The 17,914-nt window shown below is 37.5% G+C and overlaps 2 protein-coding genes across 3 annotated transcripts in view; one reads left to right on the top strand and one right to left on the bottom strand.

Annotated features, from left to right (window-relative positions):
* Nucleotides 1–7,841, top strand: part of srpk1a (SRSF protein kinase 1a) — a 14,375-nt gene extending 6,534 nt beyond the window's left edge. Inside the window, exons 11-16 of one of the 2 annotated variants that reach the window (XM_024292487.2) lie at nucleotides 447–818; nucleotides 956–1,056; nucleotides 1,284–1,391; nucleotides 2,589–2,658; nucleotides 3,648–3,740; nucleotides 6,497–7,841. In XM_024292487.2, the coding sequence (XP_024148255.1) occupies nucleotides 447–818; nucleotides 956–1,056; nucleotides 1,284–1,391; nucleotides 2,589–2,658; nucleotides 3,648–3,740; nucleotides 6,497–6,681 (929 nt within the window). In that variant the 3' untranslated portion in view covers nucleotides 6,682–7,841. Of the gene's footprint in view, nucleotides 1–446; nucleotides 819–955; nucleotides 1,057–1,283; nucleotides 1,392–2,588; nucleotides 2,659–3,647; nucleotides 3,741–4,993; nucleotides 5,087–6,496 lie in introns of both variants that reach the window. The other variant, XM_024292485.2, reaches the window with a different exon arrangement.
* On the bottom strand, nucleotides 6,895–11,322 carry lhfpl5b (LHFPL tetraspan subfamily member 5b). The gene is made up of 3 exons (XM_024292490.2): nucleotides 10,554–11,322; nucleotides 9,464–9,700; nucleotides 6,895–7,962 (listed from the first exon to the last, which is right to left on the bottom strand). The coding sequence occupies exons 1-3, from the start codon at nucleotides 10,960–10,962 to the stop codon at nucleotides 7,952–7,954; spliced, it is 657 nt and encodes a 218-aa protein (XP_024148258.1). The 5' UTR covers nucleotides 10,963–11,322; the 3' UTR covers nucleotides 6,895–7,951.
* Between the last annotated feature and the right edge of the window lie 6,592 nt (nucleotides 11,323–17,914).

Here is a 17,914-nt window from a genome sequence, read left to right as displayed (position 1 = left end):
ATGCGTCTACAGCTGTGAGTGGGGGTTTAAAAAACTGTTGTGACTGTTTGTTCACAATGTCTAAAATATGCTTTTATTTCACGTCAAACATTTTGGGATACAACAAGTTTCAATTTATCATCTTCCCCTAATTTCTGAGTGTTTTACTGGTTGGCAGTTTCTTGTTGCCCTGAGCAAATTCCACTGAGTGCAGTTTTGCAACAGAGTTCTTAAAGTTCAACTTCAATTTTATTTCAGTTTTTGAAAAGTAAATTAACTTTTGCTGCCTGGTTGAAAAAAATTCGATCCTAACCTTTTATTTATTTCTATAAATTTTATAGTAATAATTTATTGCTAAAATGACCCAGTATTTAACAGCTATAAAGTGCTATATTTCTCAGGTTGCTCCAGTTTTAAAACCACATTCTTATTTATTATTGTTGTTATTGTTTTCCTCAAATTTCCAGAGGGCAGCATGAGTGAAGATCACAAGAGGGTGGGACCAGAGGAGCTTCCAGATTCTAATTGTAATGGGCATGTAGGGGTTGAGCGGAGAAAGCCCCAGTGGAGAAACGAAGACCAACACAATGGCAATGCAGCGTCTCCAGAGGGCCAACGCGTCGAGTGCCCCGTCTATCATTTGTGCAATGGTGTGGATTCCACAGATTTTAATGAACCAGACACTGAGACCGTCGGCAGAGGAGCCCGCCGCCGCGAAGTTACTGAAAGGCAGCTTTCTGTTGGCTTGGAAGAAGGAGAGCTGGAACAAAGCATTCTGGAGGATGAGGAAGAAGAGAAGGCCGACTGTCTCTACCGAAGACAGGAAAGCATGAGAAACGGTGAGTCAGCAAGAAGGATGGATGCAGAAAGTTGTGTTCCTTTTTTTGAAAGTTGAACAAAGACTTCTTGGTATTGAAGTATTGATTGTTGGAGGTAATCCATGATCACCTCTGCTCTCTTTTCTGCTGTGATGTAGACAAGTTAACAGCAGGATCCCTTCTTATCAACCCTCTTGAGCCAGTCAATGCAGACAAGATCAAGGTCAAGATCGCTGATTTGGGAAACGCCTGCTGGGTGGTGAGTACTCTGCTGATGACCTGAGAGATTTCCTCATTGCTGCTAGGGCCACACACATTTTCTTTTACATTCAAAGTCTTTATTTTTCAACCTTTATAAAGTATGTTGAGTGATTAATTAAATAATTTAAGTGTGTGCTGAACAAAGGGAGACAACATGTCTGAGTTTCTTGTAGATCAGAACATGGTTTGTAGGCTGAAGGTTTGTTTGTCTTTTCCTCTTTCAAGCAAAAGCACTTTACAGAAGATATCCAGACCCGGCAGTACCGTTCTTTAGAGGTGCTCATCGGTTCTGGATACAGCACACCAGCCGACATATGGAGCACAGCCTGCATGGTGAGAGACGCCACTGACAGCTTTCACATTCACAGGTGTAACTGGTGCTGTCATCCCATTAATTTTTGTGTATGATTAATTAATCATGACCTGTAATTAGTTAATCTAATTAATCTATTTTTAATCTAACTGATTGTTTGCTGGGAAAAGCCTAATTTTTGAAATATTGTGACATTGTGGTGCAGTTAAAGATCAAAATACCATTAAAAAAAAGTGGCTTCGTGAAGTTTTCATAGTATAACAAATTTCAAACCTTTACTTTTACACCACCAAGATTAAAAAATCTTGAAAAATTAAAAAATGCAATAAAAAATAACGCGTCTGTAATTATTTAATTGCAGTTTAAGCCATAATTTGTTACCCTCATGTGGAACACCACTGATTTCCATCTAAGGCTTCTTCTATCACCTCTCTAAGTCAACTGAGACAAAAGAAACCTTGCTGTTTCAATAATGCAGTTGTATTCATTTTTTTACAGGTACAGTTGTCCCTCTTTTATCGCATTAGTACATTCTCAAAATAACCTGCAAGAATTGAAATTTGCAAAATAGCCATCTTTATTTTTTGCATTAATAGATTTTTAAAATCTGGTTAACACATTTCTCATACAAATATGAACATTTTCACGACTTTTCTCTTTTGTTTTAACTCTAAAACTTCAATCCTTTGTGGGAAAAATAAGTCTAGTATTGTAGAATGAAACCAAAGATCTGCTCGTGATCAAAGGTTTATTGAAATTTGGTAAACTGAACTCAATCTGTACTGCCCACTAGACTCGGCACGGAGGAGATTGACAATGCCCTACAGCCAATCAGAACGCAAAAAGCATACAACAAATATGCAAGGCAGTGAAAAGTGAACTGCAGTATAGCAAAAAGCCCAGTATATTCTTTTATGTAATAGTGTAACTTCAGTGCTCAATGTCTTTCTTAATAAAAACTGTGAGCCTGTAAAAGAGGATAGATAGATAGATAGATAGATAGATATGCTCTTGTCACTGTCCACATGAACAATGAAATTGGAGTTGTCACCATCTCAGTGCAAAGAAGAAATTTAACAAAACATGTCAATATGCACAAAATTATGTGTGCAAATATATAAAATAATCACAATTCAGCATATTTTGAAATGTCTGTATCAAATCTGTTGTAAACTAAGTGTTGACTGATGACTTCTTGCATTGTTTTGTTTCTCCAGGCCTTTGAGCTAGCTACAGGGGACTATTTGTTTGAACCACATTCTGGAGAAGACTATTCCAGGGATGAAGGTACCGCTTTAATCATCTATTTACTCACTATAGATGCCTATGTCACACTCCTAAAGACTTTAATTGTTAATGAGAAGCTTTTAGTCTAAGCTCACTTATAGCCTTTTCCACAAACGGTTTAGTTCACCTGCTGAGTTGCTGACCTCTGTTTGGACAGTTTTCATTTTTTTTCATGATGAATTAAGTTTAGTCTAACTTTTGTAAATGATTCAAAACCCTTTAGAACATTTTATTTGGAACAGCTTTTATCAGTTCCAGTAAAATATTTTATGTCTGTGCTTTGTAAAGCTAAAAACTCTTAATTTGAAAAATTAATAATGAAATTATAGAAAGTATGTTATTTGGGTTTTATATGGATTTGTGTTGCTATAATATTTCAACCACACCCTGTAGGTTAAAGAAGCTGTGTATCGGTGATCATAATGTTGATATTTAGATATTTTTCTCTTTTATTGATTTTAAATGGCTTTCAGTGTCAAATGTTTTGTGATGATGAACATTCCTGGGTTTATTTCCTTCCAACTCAAGTCTCCGATTAGTCACTCTTGACATGGGCGCAGTGTTTTTACCTTCGTACTCATCTTTCTCTTTTCATCACTAACCTTCCATTTTTTTCCTGCTTGGTTTCTTTATGTTAATGTGTGTTTGCTGCTTTGCTTGATGTTTCTGTGCTGCTGTGATTCTGTCCTAGCATGTCAGGCATGTGCTGGAGCTTCAGGCAGCTGGGAACTTGTTTTTCACTTGCAGCAAATGAGGCTAACGGGTTGCTGATCACAGCTGTCTTTGACTCGCGTGATGCTTTGAAGGCTGTGTTTTGACTGTTATTTTCAGGTTGACCTAATATCCTTCGTATTTTCTAAAGTTATGTTTTTTTAACATTTAAAAATAACACTTTCCATGCATTTGTTTTCCATCATAACGTTCCATCATTACCATCATCTCCTGCTTTCCTTTCCTTTCTCTGCTCTTCTGATGTGCCTCACTTCCAGACCATCTTGCTCTCATGATTGAGTTGCTTGGTAAAATCCCTCGTCACTATGCACTGAGTGGGAAATACTCACAGGAATACTTCACCAAAAGAGGTATGCCAGCCCTCTGTCTGTGGCCCGCTTGGGGAAAGGTGGACAGGAGGTTGAAGGAACAAGGAGCCTGTCAGCACATTGAGAGCATTGATCCACGTGTCGATGGCTCTTCCAAAGATTTTCCATAAGCTGCTATTACAACACATCCATACGGGTGGCTTAAGTAAACAAAACATTTGTTACTGTGGTGACACTTGTAGGATATGTCATGATCTTTTAGCCTCTTTAGCAGAGGTCACAAAGGCCTATTAATTAAACAGCTAAAATACAATATTACTTCAAAACATTGTTAAAAAAACAGTCATTGATGCATTCCATCCAAGTAATTTTTAAAGACCCACTCTAATGAAATTTGTATTTTTAGTGTTTTTGTAGCATTTTTCTGATGATGGAGGACATACATGAAGAAAAAATAAGCTTCAAATTGCATCTCTGAGTACTTTATTCAAATGGTTGTGAATCAGGAGCAGAAAGAAAAATGCAGTTTTGAAAAAGTTTGTAGCTGTGATTTAGAAGCTACCTTTGCCATGTCTTCTTTTGTCCTCATCCGAGATAGTATCTAGTTTAAAACTGTACTGCTCCAATATTTCAAAGCATTTTTGTAACATTAGGTTGGGGATGTGAGGGGCTGTAAGCTAGTGGGAGAGCATGTAAATAGGATGTCAGGAAGTAGGGATGGGCCAACACCCACAACTCAGACTTAAATTTGAATGAGCTCCTGCCGCTCTGCATAAACTATGTCCAAGAAATTGACAGTTTTTTATTTTTTTATTTTGTCTCAAATTGACAAAATCATAGTTACAGACCACTGGGAACTATTTTAAAATGGATCATAAGATGAAAAGAGTGGGTCTTTAAAAACATCTGTCGATTAAAGAATTTAATGTCGTAATTGTGTCCCACACTGAAAGTTTTGCACACAATTGAGAAGCAAATGAATAAACAGCTTCAAAGATGCACCTTTTGATTTGGACCTGTCAAAATATGTAGTTATGCAATCTTTGTTTTTGAAAATTCCATTTAAAAACTGGTCACTAAATCTTAATTATAACGTCAATGAGATCCTATCATCTTCTTGATGCTCTTGAACTCCTGCAACCCTCCATGACCTGTGCTGTCAGAGGAACTCCTGCCTCTCCGTCCTCCCCCCACTCCCCCCTGAGCGGGCCTGTGACTGGGAAACAGTCTGACCAGTTTGTTGTGTCTTGTTTGTGTTCTCCTCCTCCCCATGTCCCTGCAACTGTGCTGTGTAGACCATATAGCGCTGATCATTGAGCTGCTGGGAAGTGTCCCACGCAAACTTATAATGACCGGCAAATATTCCAAGGATTTTTTCACCAAGAAAGGTAAAAAGTTTCAGTGTCAGAAGCTGTTTTTGTCTAAAGTTCTGATTCATGGTTAGACTCCTGTCATGCCTATGTTTACATATATTTCCCATTTTTAAAAACAGTTGCTTGCTAACTGTTTACAGTATTTATGTAGCTTTATTAATGTTGCATCAGAGATGGATTTGCAGACGTGTGCGTCATGTGACGTTAATTGTTTCAAATGTCGTGTTTGTGCATCACAATTGTTGAAGACAGCCATGTTGGTGATTCTCACTGTTCATGATAAAAAAAAGCCATAAAGTCAAAGTCAGGGTTCCTGCGGGGTTTAAAAAAGTTTTATCATTTAAGCCTAAAAATCGTTCTGTGTGAAATGTCTGTTTCAATTTTTTTGTTGAAAATGTAATTTTTCATCCACTATTATTTTTAAACAAAGAATCGAAATAAACAGTGGGAAGACTAATCATTATGCACCAATAATGCTGAATGCCAACCATCTGTTAAAAAAGCATCACAGCACAGACCACAAACAAGATGAGAAGCTACAATGAATACAGTTAAAAATAATTTTTAATATACATGGCCTTAAAAAAGGTCTTAAAAAGTCTAAAATTTAACTTTAAGAAACTTGTATGAACCCTGAGAATGTTGACGCCAAAACCCTGAATCAATCTGATTTTGACAACTCAATACGATTACTGATTTATTTGTTGAATTTTAAACAAATCTTGTTTAGTTATTACCATTTTGCCAAAATTGACTTTAACTAAACAAAGGGGGAACTTTTCAAATGAACTTATAAAGCATTACAGTATCAAAACAAACAACAAAAAAGAAAATTTGGCCTGAAATAATTTTGAGATGTATTTTTCAAAAAGTCAGTAAAATATATTTTTTTAATTCATTTTTTTTAAAAATAACTCCTAAATTTAATTTTCTCTTTTTTTTGCTGCCACAAATGAATTGGTGAGGAAAATTAGTAAAGTTATAATCTGATTTTTAGTTTGCTCTAAATAATTCAAAGATATGGAGAGAAGCAAACATGATCAGAGCAGGACAGAGTCCTTTAGTATCGAGATTAAATCCGGATCTGCTCTACTCACTTGATTTTTCATATTCTAATTAAAACTGCAGAGATGATTAATTGTAGCAAACAGGAAGATTTATGTGTTTTATAGAATAATAACTTCCATAAATTGATAAGAAAATGTGTGGTTTCCTCCTGTTGCATTAAAGTAATCTCTGTAAAATTGTGTAGAAGTTTTATTTTTTCCCTCCTCTCTAAATGATTAAATAAAACATTAAAAACTATATAATTTGAATGTTTGAATCAAGTGATGCCTCCAACATGGTCTGACTTCCAGATGCGGATTTGTAAAACTCATGAAAACTCTGTGCGGGTCTTTGAGAAATGTTTTGGGTTATCTGCAGGTGATTTGAAACACATCACAAAGCTGAAGCCGTGGGGTCTGCTGGAGGTTCTGGTGGACAAGTATGAGTGGCCCCGTGAAGAAGCAGAGTCCTTCACTGACTTCCTCCTTCCCATGCTGGAGATGGTCCCTGAGAAGAGAGCCATGGCTGCAGAGTGCTTACGCCACCCTTGGCTCGCCCTCTAGTGGACAACTCCAGCTCTTGTTCTTCCCCCCCACTTCCTCAAAAGACTGCAACAGATCACTTTCCACTTTGGGCATATCTGATGACTATTTATTTCTCCTTTTGTTGTCATTTCTACTATTCTTGTTATTGAGCTAAAGCATTTGTGTTTGTTTGCTTTGTACTTGTTGGTTCTTCTGTTTGTGTCACGTCAGGAATCCAATGAAATTTTTTTATTTTTTTTTTCTGTTTGTTGGTTCCAGCTGCTGTGCTGTACGACCCACCCAACCAAGCAAAGCTGTCATTGTACTGCTAGTGACTCATCCTTGTTTGTTACAATTCTGCACTAAAACTCAAACAAATCAAGGATATGTAGCCTCTAACTTTAGTCCCCTACATCAGGACTCCTTACCATTTTTTTTCTTGCGTCCTTTCAAAAGTGCTGTTTTTTTTTGTTTGTTTTTTAATATTTTATGTAAGTCCTATAAGGTATGTATTTTGTATTTGTAAAGTGGGTAAAGGGAGTTGCACACTGGGCTGACTTTTACACTGACTGTAACATAACATCCATTGCATTTCTCCAGCCAGGTTCTTTAGAGTCTTGGTGACACTTTTTTCATGAATTAGGTCATATTTAGCTAGGGCACCTTTATTTTGTGGATAAGAAATTAGATCATTTTTATTGGAGGCTGGTTTTTCTCACACACTTAGTTCAATTTAGAATAGACTTTAAATGACTTAAAAAGAAATTAGAAGCCCAACCTAAAGGAGAAAAGTGAAAATAAACTGTATATATCTGTACCAAAGAGTTTGCCTTTATGTATATTACAATTATGTACAGTTTTTAACAAATCTTATATCTTAGCTAAAACTATTTAGCTGGGTAGCTGTGTTTTAATGAAGCGTAAGGCCGACATGCTTGAGATCAGTTGTACGTATGGTCAGCTGTTGAACAATGTCACCAATATTTTTTTTTTTGTTCTTTTAAGATCCAGGTGGTGAGATCTGAGTGTTTAAATAATGGTGTTCCCAAACTGGTCATATCAAAGTAATCTGTGTTATCTGTTCTGACCTAAAGGTGAAAAGTCCAGTTCACATCAGTGTCACATTTGAGAACATCGACTTTGTGTGAGCCGTTGATACGTTGTACAACACACCATACAATAAAGCAGATCTTTATGAATATTTAATGGCTTTCTGTTTATTCATCTGAGAGGCAAAAGTTGTAATACAGAAATATTTATGACTTGAACTTGAAATATTTGAAGCTTCACTCTGGGATCCGTCCGTAGGTTATGGATTCTCTACAAAAAGCAAGAAAAAAGTCAGGGTTTTAGAAATGCACAAAACCTGAGGCGTCGTCGATGACGCTCAAACACAAAATCTTTAATATACTTTAACTTTTCAACCATTAACACGATTGACGTCATTCCACTAGATTTTGAAGGAGAAAAATTACAGTAAATCAAAGATCATTAACATTTTCTTAATTTCCCATGATTTGCTAACATTTGCATGAGGTGAGATGGCTCCTCCCCAGTGCCACCTTTACCTCACATGTCAAAATCAAGGCCCCGGGGGGGAAATTTGGCCCTCCTGGTTATTCTATCCGGCCCCCCAGGTCATTTTATTTTATTGTAATTAATGGCTCGATGTTATCTTGAGCTCATTTCTAACTTTTATAATTTTTAAAATATATATTTTTATGGAGAGTAAAATATTGAAAGTTATTTAAAGTTTGAGTTGATTTATTCTGGAGTAATATTCCTACCTTTTTATTTGTAATTATTTAAAAAAGTTAAGGTTTTAAAATTTGGTATTATGCTCGTTTTTTTGGACTATTTTGGCATTTACTAAGATTTTTGAGCTAATATTTGAGCTACATGCTATCTGTTTTCGCTAATTTAGGCTTTTTTCTCTTTGTTTTTGGTCCATTTTGGAGCTTAGCTAATATTTCAGCTGCAAGCAAGCTGTTTTGGCTAATTTAAGCTTAAAAAATTAGGCTGTTTTGGAGTTGGGCTAATATGCTGGTTCCATCCATCCATCCATCCATCCATTTTCCCAACCGCTTCGTCCCTTTCGGGGTCGCGGGGGTGCCGGAGCCTATCCCGGCTGCTGATGGGCGAAGGCGGGGTACACCCTGGACAGGTCGTCAGTCTGTCGCAGGGCCTCAATCACACACCCATTCACTCTCACATGCATACCTAGGGGCAATTTAGAGTCACCAATGAACCTATGAAGCATGTTTTTGGACGGTGGGAGGAAGCCGGAGTCCCCGGTGAAAACCCACGCATGCACAGGGAGAACATGCAAACTCCACACAGAAAGGTCCCAGCCGGGATTCGAACCAGGGCCTCCTCGCTGTGAGGCGAGAGCGCTAACCACTGCGCCACCGTGCAGCCCGCTAATGCTAGTTGTTTTGGCTAATATGGGCTCTTTTCTCATTTTCTTTTAGGCTGTTTTGATATTAAGCTATTTTTTATCTACATGCTAGCTGTTTTGGCTAACCTCAGTTTTTTTTTAGCTAATTTGGCTTTTGGCTAGCTATTAGCTTCAGCAAATCCAGGTATCAGCTTCAGCGTTTTTAGCTATCAATTTCAGCATCTTCAGCTATCAGCACTAGCATCTTCAGCGGTGAAATTCAGCTTACAGCATTCACACTAGCATTATCACATGCTATAAATCTATTCATAACTATGCTAAAAAGTTACAGTTATGGTTTAAAAATTGTAGTTTTTAAATGGTTATCTTGTTCGTTTTGGATTTTGGCCCCTTGTGTGATTGAGTTTTACACCCCTGCTTTACCTGCTCCATCCAGCTCAAAGTCATCCGGCAGCAGCTGATCCTGCCGGTTACCGAGGGTGAAGGACAGCAGAGCCAGAAGGACGGAGTCTAGGATGCTGATGATGGCCAGAATGTAGGCCCAGCGCACCGTGCAGTTTCCCAGCGAGTACTTATCTGTCCTCTGGCCACACATCCTCTTTACCTCAGGAGCATCCCAGCCGTCAGGATAGATCAAGCAACCTACTACCATTAATACTCCTGCGGCAGAAAATGACACATTATTATTTTGATTAATAAAAATTGAGAATTTTCAGAGCCTCTAGTTTAAAAATAAAGTATTGTGTAGTCCTAATAAACTGCAGGTAATTTTGCTTGGAGATGATTTATAAAGAAGATGGTGTTCTTTTTTTTCGTTTTTTTCTTTTGTTTTTCTAGATCTTTAAAAAATGTGGGAAGCAATTACATTATCACAAGAGCTATGGCCACATTTTTTTTTTTGTATAAGAGTTGGTCCGTTTCAGATCAGTTCACAACACAGCGACACCTGATCTAATCATAAGTAATTATCCCACCACCAGAGGTGTCGGCGTCTGGTCTGACACCAGATCCCTCATTCTCTTCAGTTAGGAGCCGGACATTTGATACTTCACACCTGAAACCAGGCAGGTGGGAAGGCCACTCCCGAGATGATGATGTCATTAAATTTTTTACTAAAAAACAATTTTTATTCAAACAAGTGTTTCCATGAAAACATTTAGTAATAAAGTGGAAATACAGTTTACTGTTTAACCCTCAATGCTGTTCCACTAGGTTTGCATCCTATTAATAAACTATGAAGCTTTGACTTTTTATTATAAAGTGCATTTTACTTCATGCAATATTTAGCGATAATAAAAGTGCTAAAATACTGATTTGTTTTAAAGTGACAATACAATTTTATTGCAGAGTTACTATCTTCTGATTAAATATTAAATTCTGTTGCTTTTGTATTTTCATTATTTTAAAAAACTACTTATTAGCTTATAGAATGAATGTTTTAGTAAGTTAAAGTAATAAGTAATGTTAAACAGTACTGCAGGTAAAGGTTTGCAGACTTCTTCAGCCTCCTGACCTGAGGCCAGCTGCATCCACGCACAGATCTTGTAGACATTCCCCGCGTTGCAGAAGAAGAACAAGCTGAAGGCGACCATGGTGCCCACCACCAGCAGCATGGAGCAGCCCACCATGAACATGGCGGTCCTGAACGCCGGGGAGGGGATGGAGTTGAAGTCCAGCATGCTGCCCTTACATGTCAGCTCCGAGGTCAGCGCGTTGCCGATGCAGTAGTGGAAGAGGCCGAAGTAGCCGGCCTGCGGGGTGCTGACGCTGTCCCCGATCCAGTAGGGCTGGATGAAGACCACCACGGTGATGATGACGAAGCAGATGGTGAACACGGCCCACATGACGCCGATGGCCCTGGAGTTTCGCACATAGTTGGTGTGGTAGATTTTGGCGGCCTCCTGGGCGGGAAGCAGATCCATGTTTGCGAGGAAAATCCAGGAGAAAAAAAGGAAAAAGTTTTCAAAAGGTTCTCCCGTCAGTATAAGAATCGTCTTGTCCTCGGAAGATCTTGATCCATTCTCTGGGAATGAAGACGATCAGCACCTTGGACAGCACCGCATGTCTGCAGGCAGGGAGGGACAGAACGGCACTGACACACTGTATGTGTGTAAGCTCACCTGGGCAGGTAACCCTAGAGGTGGAAAGACTAGTAAGCCAACCACAATGATGATCAGAAAACTCACCCATTCAAGGACACTTCTTTATTTTTAGTTCAAAGTTAATATATATGAAATATTGTAAGATTTTTATGTCAAGAAAGTTGACCTGGGAAGAAAAACAACTTTATTTTAAGTTTTTTTTTCTTTTAGTTCTTCATGATATTTTTATCTTTATATTTAACTTACACTTGATTATCTCGCAATAAACTAAAGGCACAGAATCCAGAAAACTTCATTTATTTATGAGCCACAATGGTTGAACTTTTGGCCTAAGAAGTCTTAGACTAATTTTAGGTCAGTGAATCGGATTGAATCTGATCTGAAATCAGAAGCTGTGTGCATGTGGAAAAACCAAACTCACCCTTTCTGCTTTGCTTTTAAAAACGTGTATGACCTGATGAGGTTTAGACATTTTTTATGATTTGGCACAAAGCTTGAAAATGAGAGGACTTTACTTTTCATCAAACTACAAAGGGGCTAAAGTCTAATTTAAGTATTTTTTTTATCACTACAGTACTTTAACTTTTCCTTATTTTGATTCTGAAGGACAGAATTGTTATTGGTGTTTTTAACACGTTCTTGTGGCATTTTTCTCATGATGGAGGCCGTATACAAAGAAAATTATTTTGATTAAATTATTATTAAATTATTTTTTATTCAAATCATTGTGAATCAGGAGCAGAGGAAAAAATGCTGAACAAAAAAAGCCTGTAGCTGTGATGGAGAAACTTATATCAGCAGGTGACAAGCTTCATAATGACAATACAATGAGCTATTTTTTTATTTCTTTAATTACAATATATTTTTTATTGAATTAGATTAAATACATTAAAATAAAAATGACAAGTATTTTCTTCAAGTCTTTTACTTCAGTGTCTTGAGCAAACATCCAAACTCCCTCCACTGAACCTGCTGAGTTTGTCTCCCCTTCAGCTGTCTTTGAGAGGTTTGAGCCTGCCACTGCCTTTTCTTGAAGATGTTGTCAGCCATATGAAGCCATCAGGTTCTCCCCAGGATGCTCTTTCTCCTCTTTTTGTTAAGGAGCTGTTTCCTTGTGTGGGTCTGTCTGTTTTGGCTATTATCAATGCAAGCCTGTCCTCTGGTGTAGTGCCTCTTCATTTTAAACACGCCGTGGTTCAGCCCCTGCTTAAGAAACCAAACCTCGCTAACACAGTGATGGATAATTTTAGGCCCATCTCAAAACTACCTTTCGTCCTCTCTTTCACGGCTGCAACTGGTTCAAAACGCCGCTGCTCGTATGCTGATTGGAGCACGAAAGAGAAAACACATCACACCCATCCTGGCTTCCCTCCACTGGCTGCCTGTTTGTTTTAGAGTTCAGTTTAATATTCTTTTATTTGTTTTTAAATCCTTGATCCACCTTACATCTCAGAACTTCTCTCTCCCTACACTCCTCCCCGGTGCCTCCGGTCTGCTGATCAGCTGCTCCTGGAAGTACCAAGAGCTAAGAGGAAGTGTAGAGGGGATCGAGCCTTTTCCATTTGTGCCCCAAAGCTCTGGAACAATTTTTAAAAATAAGCTTAAAACCCATTTTTACAGTCAAGCTTTTAACGTTCCTTGAGACTCTGCTATGTTTTTACTCTGTTTTTACTTTACTCTTATTCTGCTTTTAACTCTGTCACTGTCTTGGTTTTTAGTTGCTTTGTGCTTGTATTTTATCTATTAGTGTTGTTGGTGTTTTAATGTGCAGCGCTTTGTAGCAGTCTGTCTGCGTTAAGGCGCTTTATAAATAAACTTGATTGAAACTTGATTTTATTTAGAAGTTTTTCAATCTTCTCAGTTTATTTCAGAATGAAATTCCTGTCATAAAGAGAAAAACACATAAGACAATGTCAAGTCAGACATTATTGATTAAAGCTATGAGGTCAAATCTTTGTTGATGAAATTCTTCTTTAAGTGTGCTGTTTTTCACAGAACTCCCCTTTAGCTTCCCTTCTGCACACTAAAAAACTAATTCCTCCAGCAGCACAAACAGTCCTGATCTCAAATTGACCATTTTTGTGCTGTTTGTCCACTTTGACCTTTTTTTTTCAGAACACAGAACCTGGCTGCCCAGGCAGAAAAGAAAATCACTATGGTCAATACCTATTGAACATTTCTGTAACCCAATCTGCTGTGACATTCAGCAACGCTTCCCATAACTCAAAGGAGGCTGCCTTCTCTGAGTAATTTACATTTTTGTTGGCAATCAATTCAGGCTGACTTCCATTATACCTGCACTGAACCATTTATTGCTGTAATGTCAGCAGTTATGCTGTCACCAGATTTCTCACAATAAGATTGTTTCCGTTGGAGAGAAAATGCAGTGCGTTCCTCCCACAGCTGTCTGGGATGTATCATTGAGCTCAGCAGCCTCACAACCCTCTGTCAAACTTGATTTATGTTCAGACTTTTTCTGTCCTGTTGAGTTCTCTTAGCTAACAACACCACATGTTTCACCTGAACCATTTATTCCAAATCCCAAACAGACTGAGAGAGGAGCTTTTTACTGTCAATCACATTATAGTCTATTTAATTAATAGAATTTCTGTCTCAAATTTGAAAGTTACTGTGTATTAAGAGGGATGCACGTTGGTGCAGGGATAAAGGCAGGAAGGCTCTGGCTCAAATCCCCAAAATATGCTCCATAGGCTAATTGGTGATTCATAGTTGTCCCTATGAGGCCCTGCAACAGACTGACAACCTGTCCAGAGTGCACCCCACCCTCGCAGTATCCAGGACAAGCTCTGGTGACCCTATGACCCCAAAATGGATTCAGCAGGTTAAGAAGATGGATGGATGGACCTTCTCCTCTCCTAAATCAAATATACTTTTACATTTAGGATTTTTCTTGATAGTTTTGGGACAAAAACATGGATTTTCCCTTTAGCAGTGCAGGTGTGGAATTACATACGGATTTTTGTCTTTTACCCAAGAGTCTCCCTTCACAAAATCCCCCTATCATATGTCATATCGTCCCAGTAAATACATTCTCCTTCCATCAAACCCTCCTCTTCTCTCCAATGTGTACTCAGGATTCAACAGGAAACTTTGATGCAATCTGTTGGTTTTATACTCTGGAAACTGTGTATTTGCTGGATACTTTTTTGAGAGCAAGAATGTAATAATTGCATAAAAATAATATATATATATTTATGCTCTATAATTGAAATTACTTTAAGCTGCTGGTTGTCTCTGTGCCCTGAAGTAGAGTAATAAACAGACCTGAACTTGTGGGATAAACTGATTAGAAGCAGCGCTGCTGAAAATCACTGAGAGTTTAGAATTTTAGTGTTTGAAATGTGAGAAACAAAGCCAAAAAAAGCAATACAGTTTTAGATGAGTAGAGATATAGTCCAAATAGAACCCTGCAGTGGCACAAATAAATGAAACTGTCGCGTCATATTGATGGATCAAAGTAAACTCTGTCTTTTAAACCCCTTTTGGCTTCCTTCAACTATAGTATCCTCTGGCTCATACATGTATCCAAGGGTGACAGTACGGAATTTTTTAATATCTTTTTCCTTTAGAATCGTCTGTCAAAAGCAGTTTCAGATATTAGAACAGCAGTAATATAATTACCTTATCATGCTGAGGAAATCTTCAATCAAAAAGCAGTCTTTCTCTGCCAGTTGAGACTTGTTCATTGTTTGCGTTGGCTTTGCCCCCCTTTGCTGCCTGTCACTCCAAAGGATAATAGCTCCTTCTCTCCTCTGAAGCAGCAGGTGATGCTCTGTTTAAACAAAATAATCATTTTTCTTTCAGCAAATATCTGGCTCCAAAGCCGAAGATAATGGCTAACAAAATACAAAAGGCTGGAAACGGTCCAATCGGTGGCCAGCAGATAATAGCCATGAAGATCAGACTTTTAGGTGGAACTGAATACTTAATTGTCAAACTGAATGCCACTTAGAGATAGCACTGAAATATTGTTTTTTTGAAAACCTCGTTAACAAACGTGTTCCTGGCTGTGAACAGTTCAAATTCCACTTTCAAAAAAACATTCTGACTTAATTTTTGGGATAAAATGGCAGAAAGAACTTAACCTACACATTTTATTCTACATTTGGTGTGGGAAATGAAAAAAAAAAAACTAGAGTTATTTTATTCTTTGTTGTTTTAAATACAATCTTATTTTTTTGTTTATTCTGTACTTGCTGGTTATCCTGTCTTACTTTAGAAACTGAACTTATCACCACCAAAAACTGAAAATCTGAAAGAAAACAGAAGTGATGACGGAATTTTAGAAACAGCGTTTCCGTGATTTTCTGTTATTACGTCTGTTTTATTATTATAGTCTTTTATTTACTGTCTTACAATTTCTTATGTTTTAACCAGTGTTCATGTATGTCTTTTTGTTCAGCTAATGATGAAAAGTGCTATGGAAATAAAGTGATTGATTGGCAGCTCCTGTGACTAGGGATGTCCTGATCAAGTTTTTTTTGGTCCGATTCGTCAGTGGAGCATTTGGCAAGCATCATCGGTGTCCTATTTCATAAAACTTTTTAAAACTTATTTTTATAGCAAGACTTTTGACACAGCATGAGACTCTGCTGGCTTGTTTTACTTTATTCTTACTTTAACCATTATTCTTATTTTACTAGGTCACTTATTTTATACTATTTTATTTTTAATTCTCTTAACTTTTTTGCTGTTATTTTTAAATCTTTTGGTGTCTTGACTGCAGTTATGTTAAGGTAAAATATACATAAACATGAATAGAATTATATGTTTTATGAAACTGAAAAAAATAATTAAGTAGTATTAATTTAAAAAAAGATTTTTCACTTTTTCGACTCTCTTAACTAAAATGTATTTTCATCCCAAACAGGATATTATCCGTATTTTACCCAGCTTATTCAACTCTAATTCCTTAAATGTTACTTTTGTTTTTTTGCTTTTATTTTTTATTTCTACTTTTGCTCCATTTCTGCCTAGTTCCCGACTTCTTAGCAGTCATCATCTGCACCATGGCCACCATCAACCACCAGACATGGGGTTTATCCCAGCCATCTGCTGCTGAGTCAGAGCTGCTCCCTGCTGCTCCCTCAATCTCAAAGACTGCAACACTTTCTCCCCTTCAAAGAAAAAGAACTTCATGCAAAACTATTCTTTATTTGAATATTAACTGCAAGTGATATCTGTTATTGTTCTGTTTCATCTACATTTACTTAAAAAAATCCCTTTCTTGAATTCATAATGCAGCTACAATCCTGTAACCTTACATCTGCTCTGGAAGGCTCAGCGTATACGCCGACCCAGTGAAACAATACAAAGCCAACTAGCAGCTGCAGATAAGTACAACGAGGCTTGACAGGAAGGATAAAAGTTCTCAGCAGAATGTTGTGATCAAGATTGGTTTTGGTACATTTCACAGTTTAAAAGCCAAAAACCTTGAAGTGGATTTCTCCACTGCAGACATCTGGAGCGCTGTCAAAAAAAGGCCTCAGCCCCAGCTCTGCAACTGAATACGTTTTTTTGTAAAAAATCTTTAATCAAACATTCAGCGAGATTCATTTAAATGTAAGAATTTTATTTAATAAAAAACGTGTCTTAAAATTTTGAGAAAAATAAGAAAATAAAACATAGTCGACCAGAACATTCACTCTACAAATCCTAATTTATTAAAGTAGTGTCGGAGGGACAAACTTTCAGGTAATTACTGATAATCATGTCAGCCCAGAGGACTTCTGTTCTAATTTTGCACGCTGACACCTAAAGACATGCAATATGCCCAGAAGAGCTGGATGCATGATTATGCAAATGATGATCAACACGCAAACACGTCAACTCCAGAGGTGATTAGTTCTAGTTTGTGTCCAAAATAATGTATCAATATTGTAAAAGAAAAATGAATTTTTACTCCTTTTTTGCCCATCAAATGCTCTATAATCAATGTAATTAGTAAGTTCAGTTTGCAATAAAACTGGCATGCACCATGAGTAAAAAAATATATATTCTAAAAATGTGCTGTTCTCTACAGACCTGTTTATGGAGGTAATTCAAAAAGAAATTATGTAAGCTGTAAAAATCTGCATAATTAACTTGTATGAATGGATTCAGCTACAAGCCATGAAAACCGCTCTGGTTCTTTGTAAACGAGTAAGCTCTGCTTCCTTGTTTCATCATATTTCTCTCCGTAATCCAATATGAGGCTTGTGAGCTGCTACAAGATGGCCTGTGGCACTCCTAATAACCTTGTCAGCTTTATTTCGTTTATTGCCAGCTTTCATCAAACGGCCAACATGCTTGTGCCTTTCCAGCGCCGGTGCGACAGGAAGAGGAGTGCATCGGGATTCACCTCTCCTCAACTTACACAACCCCTCATCCATCTTGCCAATTTGTGCCTGTTTGCATAAGATTTCAAATATTTAACCGAACATGAAGATGTGCTTCATTCCTACGACTTTACATGCGGTGGAAAATTAAACATGATTTTGTCTGAATGCAGACACTTCATTCGACTAGAAGAGTGTCGATGAGGAGAATAACAAACTTTAGTGAGTCATCCACTTGATATTCTGTTTAATAAACCTCTCTAATTAGTATGCTGGGATGTTGTTACAGAAGAGAAACTGTTAGTGTATATCTGTCCGCTACTATTTTCTTTTTTTTCCTCATTTTACTGGTGTTCTGTGATGTCCCTCTGAAGGCCTGTTTGTGCTGTAACAGTAACCTTCACCCTTTGTGTTGCGTTTTTTTTTTTTTTTTT

Source organism: Oryzias melastigma, linkage group LG7, assembly GCF_002922805.2.
Source record: "Oryzias melastigma strain HK-1 linkage group LG7, ASM292280v2, whole genome shotgun sequence".
Classification (NCBI taxonomy): Eukaryota; Metazoa; Chordata; class Actinopteri; order Beloniformes; family Adrianichthyidae; genus Oryzias; species Oryzias melastigma.
Note: the sequence above shows the minus strand (reverse complement) of the source record. Positions and strands in the feature narration are given on the sequence as shown.

Bases quoted from the DNA above. Each gene is read 5' to 3' on its own strand.
- lhfpl5b (XM_024292490.2), bottom strand. From the start codon at position 10,962: ATGGATCTGCTTCCCGCCCAGGAGGCCGCCAAAATCTACCACACCAAC. The intron at 9,701-10,553 runs GTCAGGAGGCTG...TTTCTGCCGCAG, and splicing joins GTGGATGCAGCTGGCCTCAG to GAGTATTAATGGTAGTAGGT.